The sequence below is a fragment of the Priapulus caudatus genome, unplaced genomic scaffold, assembly GCF_000485595.1.
Source record: "Priapulus caudatus unplaced genomic scaffold, Priapulus_caudatus-5.0.1 Scaffold3364, whole genome shotgun sequence".
Lineage (NCBI taxonomy): Eukaryota > Metazoa > Priapulida > Priapulimorpha > Priapulimorphida > Priapulidae > Priapulus > Priapulus caudatus.
In genome coordinates, this window is record NW_014580425.1 from 8116 (window position 1) to 15728 (window position 7613).

The 7613-nt window shown below is 47.2% G+C and overlaps 1 protein-coding gene across 1 annotated transcript; it reads right to left on the reverse strand.

The window, feature by feature from the left end:
* Positions 1 to 6: 6 nt before the first annotated feature.
* Positions 7 to 2934, reverse strand: LOC106819408 (dnaJ homolog subfamily C member 12-like). The gene is made up of 5 exons (XM_014824050.1): positions 2715 to 2934; positions 2217 to 2295; positions 1717 to 1856; positions 1171 to 1315; positions 7 to 701 (listed from the first exon to the last, which is right to left on the reverse strand). The coding sequence occupies exons 1-5, from the start codon at positions 2790 to 2792 to the stop codon at positions 610 to 612; spliced, it is 534 nt and encodes a 177-aa protein (XP_014679536.1). The 5' UTR covers positions 2793 to 2934; the 3' UTR covers positions 7 to 609.
* Between the last annotated feature and the right edge of the window lie 4679 nt (positions 2935 to 7613).

The window sequence follows — 7613 nt, forward strand, 5'->3', positions numbered from 1 at the left end:
CATTCTACACTTAACGAAAAATGTCAATTAGTATTCTGCCCCATACATATATGTAGCGAAAAATTATATATATATATTTAATAATTCAACACATTTTGACTTATACTTTGACAGTATAACTTTGTGTAAAACTTAGAATAACGTTCTGGTAATTGCAAGTTTTTTTCCTCACATGGCATCTCACTATTTGCTACTAGTAGTAGTATCCAGTAATGTGTTAATTTTATTATACACAGAATAAAAACAACACTGTGCTGCCATCTGTTGCCTGCACAAAATAGAAATAAAATATAAAATAAAGCATCTCTGTAAGTGTTGCACAATATACACTCCAACTCTGCACAATAGCTGCCATCTGAAGTAATATTACATTTTTTCAAAATCTTATTACCATAGGTAAGTATCAATCAACCCCATTCATACAACCATCAATCCGTGTATATCGTATATCGATAATAAATTTCCAATATACATATATGTTCACAATACTACCCTCATAGCACATGATACAGGAATGCTAGAAACCATCGTTTTCAACCTGAGAAATGAATAGACATCTATCATAGCTGCCTTCGCATACATTCATTCAAGCAACAGGTTGTTACAAACCTATATCTCATAATTGCGAAACTTGCTCAACATTGAATTGTGAGCCGATGCCCGCTCCCATCTCACGTTTACAACGTCGACTGAAGTCACTCCTGCCAACAGAACAGAACAAACGAATCAGGAAAACACATAACAGACGTCTACAATATTTTGATTTCTAAGCTTCTTGAATGCGAAACACTAACTTCCTTGAGATGCAAACTGATGTTCTGTTTTCGACAATTTTTTGGAAAGATTTCAGTTGTACGATATAAAACTACACTGGGATGAGATCAGACGTGTCATGATATTGATATAATTGATCGATTTTCGATAGAGATAGAGTGTCTATGTAATGATGCTCCTGATCATATCAAACATTAATCATCTGCAGGAATTGGCAACATGAGCAGCTCAGGGAATCGCTAACGGACGCACGCACACACCTCTGCCTCGTTCGTTCCCCCCCCCCTAAAAAAGGGGGCGGGGATGCCCTCCCTCTAGTTTCAGCATGCGACCTTAACAGTGAGTATAGACCGGTCCGACTCGAGACCAGTGAGGAAGTAGGAGTCTGAGGCTCACCCGAGAGAGAGCCGGCGGGTAGGCGCTGCCCGGCAGCAGTGACGCCCCCTGCTGGCACTTGCTCCGCTGCGTGCGAGGCTGCGTCGCTGCTGCCTGCTGACTCGATGGCAGCATCTTTTTTCGTCCTCGTCGCCCAGTGCATGGACTGTAACGAATGACATCGTCAGCGAACGACGGTGGCGGGGGGGGGGGATGCGCGGCCGAAGCTGATGCAGCAGGGTGAGGTGAACAGGGCGTTATAATGCTGTTGTACGCCAATTTCACGTTTCGTGGTTACGTAGTTTTAAGTTCCGGAACGCCGCGACTCCGACTGAAACGATGATAAATGAATTTATCGGACCTGTGTCACGCGTGGACCAGCTAGACTCGATCACCGCGTGGACTATATAGCTAGCTAGACTCACCGCGTGCACTATAGCTAGCTAGACTCACCGCGTGGACTATAGCTAGCTAGACTCACCGCGTGGACTATAGCTAGCTAGACTCACCGCGTGCACTATAGCCAGCTAGACTCACCGCGTGGACTATATAGCTAGCTAGACTCACCGCGTGCACGGACCCAGACATCGCCATCCACCGCTCGTAGGGAATCGCGATGCCGCTGAGGCGCCACCTGTCGTAGCTGGCGCGCAACTTTGCGTCGGTAAGAACGTCCCTCGCTCGCTGCAGCCGCCGAAACGTCTCCGCTGCACAACAAACAAGAGGACATCGTGAATAACAGCAAGAGCAATTAAAAAAAACAGAAAAAATTAATTTAATTATACTTTTTTTATAAAATTCAAAGCGAGAGGATGTTAGAGGATATTAGTGGGAGCGAAGGAAAAACTTATTATTTTGTCCACTCATTAAATTAATTGAAATGAATATGATTATATATAATATATTAGATATAACTAAAAGCCTTTATGCGTAAATTGTTGCTCGTTTCCATTAGTGAAGCGAAAAACAGGCCTTCGCTGGTCTGAGTTCACCATCATCATTCATATTCGAATCTTGAATCTTTTTTCTTTTTTTTGAATTTGGAAACTCGTTACAAAAGTTCTCACCAGCCTTGGGGTCGTCCTGGTTCTTATCGGGGTGGCAGTCCAGCACCCTCGCCCTGTACTCCGCGGAAATCTGCTCCGTCTGAAACGAGAACCGCAGTGGTCCAGTCGTTGGCGTGTCCAGTTTTCGCATCGAGCGCTATTAAAACTAGTATTGTGCTATCAGTTCAATACCTGCTGATCAGGAAAGTGAATTTCCTCGAGACGTAATCCCTTGTATGGTGTAGGAACACCACGTAACTGGTGGACCTTGAACCAACAATAAATTCCTAGTGCACGATTTATTGGCAATATTGGCTTAGTATTAGTACTACTACTAGTACTGGACCTGTCTCCAGTTATTGGGAAGTCGTCACATAACCAGATGGGACGTGAACCACCCTGGCAGGAGTGTGTGTCGCCACCATGTTAGTACGTTGTCATATTTACTGTCTTCATTACGTTAAAATACACTAGCTGGTTATTGATTCCTAAACAGTATAGGCTACTTCACTTGCTTACCGTTGATCGTTCATCACACCCCAGTAGATTATAGAGATCGTCCTCCTCCTTGCGTTCATAATTTAATATTGCCTCCATTGCATCAAGTCAGTCAGAATTAAGCTTCAATCCTGCATAAGCCAGAGCAAACTTATCAATTGCAAATTGTCAATCTATATTAGGCCTACTTAATCTATATTCTTTTATACGTGCTCTGGTATACCCACTGACACTGTACCAAGTCATGGCGATCGAGTAAATGTTTTTAATCGATGACTGGATGGTGCTGCCGCCTGGTTTCTTCAAGCTCCACCCGCGCGCAGAAAATAGAAATCTATCGTCTGCTCGGCTGCTCGTCGTTGATGATAAGAGTGGAAAGTTGGTTCCTTGCTAACCGTTTGTATCGGACTCTGTGCGGTTGTGCATACTGCTCGCCAGGCAAAGACTTTTCCTTGTTTAATCAAGCTCGTGTGTGACCATTTTCAAGCTTTGATCCGCTTCAGATATCGCAGCGCCGTGTTAGATTTCAGATTCGCTGCAACGCATCCTTAGGTTGGCTCCTGCTGCGCCATTTTCCGCTGCTGTGGGAGTGTAATGCGAAACCAGTCGGCAAGTTTTGTGGTTTATGAAGCCACTAGCCCATGAGATTGGATCAGAAGACCGCCGTTAGTACATCTCAGTGACAATGGCAAATGCAGCGGACAAGGCAGCCTGTGTGGAAAGGCCAGTGAAAAGTAAGTACAAACATGATTGACACGCCACACGGCCTAGTTAATTATGCTTCATTTATTTTTTACAGGGACGTTTCAGAATAATTCATGATCGTCGTCTAATTGGTAGTCATTGTGGGTATTATAGGCAAATACTAAGTAACGTCTGCATGCACGCGTGAGAACTATAAGAGTTATTAAATTGAAAAAAACATGAATGTCTGTGATGTTAGGGTTCATCTGATTTTGCACCAGGAAGCTTGGCTCTAGCACTGGCTATAGCCCTTCGCGCTGCCACAGGCCTGTCCATGCAGAGCGAAGGGCTATAGTTCTAGAGCTACATGAAGACCCCTGAGGTGCTAGAAATACCGCCCTGTGTGTAAACACAAGCGTTTCAACGACGATTTCAGTAGTGTAGCATGGTGAATTCGATACTAAGGAAAACGTATTAAATATCTGTTACTATTGATGGTAATATGCAGTACCGGTATGCACATTTATATCAACCAGACAACCATGGCTTCAACTAGCTCTTGAACTATAGCCTTCGCTCTACGACAAGCTATGGCAGAGCGAAGGGTTATAGTTCTAGAGCAAGGCTTCAACACACAAGCGCAATACGCATGCAAGCGCTTGTTTCAAGTCACACATAAACAATGTGGATATTTTTGGTGTTTATTTCACTTTGGAATTTTGCTCCTTCTCTTCCTTCTTATTTGGTCAATTGTAAAAGATTGAGGCTTTTCTAGGTAATCTGCAGTGTTGATCTATATGTATATGATCAAACTTGTCTCTCACTATCTTTGATATAGTCCTTTGGACTTTGAAGACTAGTCATTACAAAGGTATGAGGTTAGTTCCTCATAGAACAGGCTTGGCTTTTACTTTTAGTACTTGCTGCAGCGTTGATAAGCCTAAGGTGTCAGAGCAACATTGTAAACAAATGGATGTATACATATATATATATATCAAGACGTATAAAATCAACTAAATCAAGATAGGGGTTTCCAGATACACCACACGACGCGTTTTTTTTTATCGAACACAGTTTTTCATCTTGTGGTTTATATAGCTTGAAAATCTCATAATTCTCTCTCCTACTCCCTTACATGTAAAACTTGACGGCTGTAACTTGATTACGGATTCTAATACATGCAAACCGTTTTTTATTTGGCATCTTACAAATTACTGGATATATATATATATATATCATGTACTCGTGCAGCCTTCGTGAAGACACAGAGTGAGTGAAGCGTGGTGGGGGGGATGGATAACTAGGTAATTTTATCTTCGAAGAGCCTCTGAATCAGTAAAAACAAACGCAAATCATTTAGGTAATCGGATGCGATCGATAAGCGGAGTTGATAAAAAGCATTGATCTATGAATTATATATGAATGCCATTCGTTCCTACTCAAGCCCCCACATTCATCCTAGAGCCACAAGTATGATGTGTCCTAGTCACAAGTTACGCTGAGAGGGTCTATGTCCCCCAGGGTACTGCCGGAACGTATCCTGGGTACGGTCCGGTATACCAGAACGTACCCTGGTACATCTAATATGCCGGAGCGGCGTAGCTCGCCTACTCACTAACAGAGTCTAGGAGTCGCCTACGCCTACTGCCTAACCCTAACCATATCAAATAGTTGTGCTAGGGTAGCGTTCCGATATACCGGACCGTACCAGGGTACGTATCGGATATACCGACCGTACCCAGGGTACGTCTGGCAGTACCTTGGGGGACATAGACCCTATGAGCACAAGTTACCACCTACCTTCTCGCTTCTCACCACATGGCGAGTTATGCTTGCAAGCAATAAAGTCTGCATGCAGTAAGTACAGAGATTATAGTATTGAGTTTGCAGTGTAGGAGTTATAGTCTGCTTTCAGTCTGTTCGTTGTGTCTAGTCTACAGTTACCCGGTACGCTCGCTATACGTAACACAGTCTTTGTAGAGCCATGGCCTACTAGTAGTCGTTTCTTTTTCCGTGGCTGTGTTGTTTTGCACACTGCGGTTACTTACTGGCCTTCTAATGAGACAAGCGGGTGGAACTAGAAGGGAGTAGGAGAGAGAGAGAGAGAGAGAGAGAGAGAGAGAGAGAGAGTGTCGTGTGCGTGTGCGTGTGCGTGTGCGTGTGCGTGTGCGTGTGCGTGTGCGTGTGGCGTCTGTGTCGTGCGTGCGTGCGTGCGTGCGTGCGTGCGTGTGGACAGTGTGTGTGTGCGTGTGCGTGCGTGCGTGCGTGCGTGCGTGCGTGCGTGCGTTTGTGCGTGCGTGCGTGCGTGCGTGTGTGTCTGTGTGTGCGTGTGCGTGTGCGTACGTGCGTGCGTGCGTGCGTGCGTGCATGCGTGCGTGCGTGCGTGTGTGTGTGTGGTGTTGTGTGTGGTGTGTGTGTGCGTGTGCGTGTCTGTGCGTGCGTGCGTGCGTACGTGCGTGGTGTGTGACAGTGGTGTGTGTGCGTGGCGTGTCTGTGTGTGCGTGCGTGCGTGCGTACGTGCGTGCGTGCGTGCGTGCGTGCGTGCGCAGAAGCGGGGTGTAGGAGGAAGAATAAACGAGTCCACACCCGCTAAAATATAGCAGGAGAGAAAACACAGATGTTTTGGCGAGGGGCCAGAAACAACCAAGACCCCTTTCTTACTTGCTTCGGACGAAATTCCTTCCTCCTCTCCTTCTCCTCCTCCCTTCCTCCTTTCCTCTTCCTCTTCCTCTTCCTTATCTCCCTCCCCCTCCTGCTCCTCCTCCTCCCTTCCTCCTCCCCTTCCCCCTCCTCCTCCTCCTCTTCCTCCTCCTTATTCCTCCTCCTCCTCCCCTCCTCCTCCTCCCTCTCCTCCTCCTCCTCCTCCTCCTCTCCTCCTACCTCCTTCCTCCTGACTTCTGCACGGCAGACGTAAAAGCGGATATGTGGCGGACCTGTCACCGTGTCGTGGCGGCGGCGGCGGCGGTAAAAGGCACGTGTGCGTGCATCCGGTCATTGTATGGCCGGCTTGACAATAACTGTTTATATTACCTGGTTATATACGTAGTCGCGTGTGTGTCGTCGCAGTAGTAGCCCCAGGGCAGTGTACCTCCCCGAGTGAACGTTTGAACGCGTCCGGACCGCGAATAGAGCGAGTGAGTGAGTGAGTGGGCGAGTGAGTGGTTGAGTCAGTGAGTGAGTGAGTGAGTGAGTGAGTGAGTGAGTGAGCGAGTGAGCGGTTAGTGCGCGAGTGAGTGAGTGAGTGAGTGAGTGGGTGAGTGAGTGAGCGAGTGAGCGGGTTAAGTGCGCGAGTGAGTGAGTGAGTGGTTGGGTGGGTGGTTGTTTGAGTGAGTGGTTGGGTGGGTGGGTGAGTGAGTGAGTGAGTGGTTGGGTGGGTGGGTGAGTGAGTGATGAGCGAGCTAGTGGGGTTGCATACGTGCCTGGCGAGCGAGCGATAGCGCCGACCAAGGTAAATTCCTTGATCTTTATCTCGAGATATTTTTTTTTCAAGTCACGCACGCACGGAAGGAGTAATACCTGTTTCGATAAGAGGTGTGTTTTCGGTAAAGGTCGGTCAGTCAAGCACGGCTGTCGTCAGTCAGGCTGTTGTTGGGTAGAAGGTAGAACGCTATCTAGTTCACCTGAGTGCAGGTGCTGCCTTTAGACGTGGCAGAGTGTTTTCTGTTGCCTCTCCGCTCAGTTTCGTCCTCGCGCTGGAATCTGCGCGTTTCGCTTTCGTTTTGTGACGTAACAACCCCCTCCCCTGGACGATTCCCGTGACGTGGTTACAGGGACGCGATACTAACAGATACCCCGTGTATATCGACGTGATCTACTACCCATCGTCATCGTCATCATCAGCGTCATCATCATCGTCGTCGTCGTCGTCGGCACAGTGGCAGATCATTTATACGCGTTTGCGTATTCCGCGGAATCGTGTGTGTGTGTGTTTCCTCGCCGTGCTGCCGTGCTGCTGAGAGAGAGAGAGAGACTGCGTGTGTGAGAAGCAACCCATGAGACACTCGTGCGTGGGAGGGACTGTCTCTCTGTCTCTCTCTCTCTAGCAGACGAGAAGACATCTTGCGGAAGGACAGAGTCTGCTAGCTGTCGGTTGTTCTGTGGTGTGTGGTTCCTGTGTGCGTGTCACACGACCCCCTCCCCTGCACGACCCCCCTCCCCTGCACGACCACCTGCTGATTTCTTCTCTCGTCGGTGGTGTGTGTGTATGTGTGAGAGAGAAAGAGAGAGAGAGAGAGA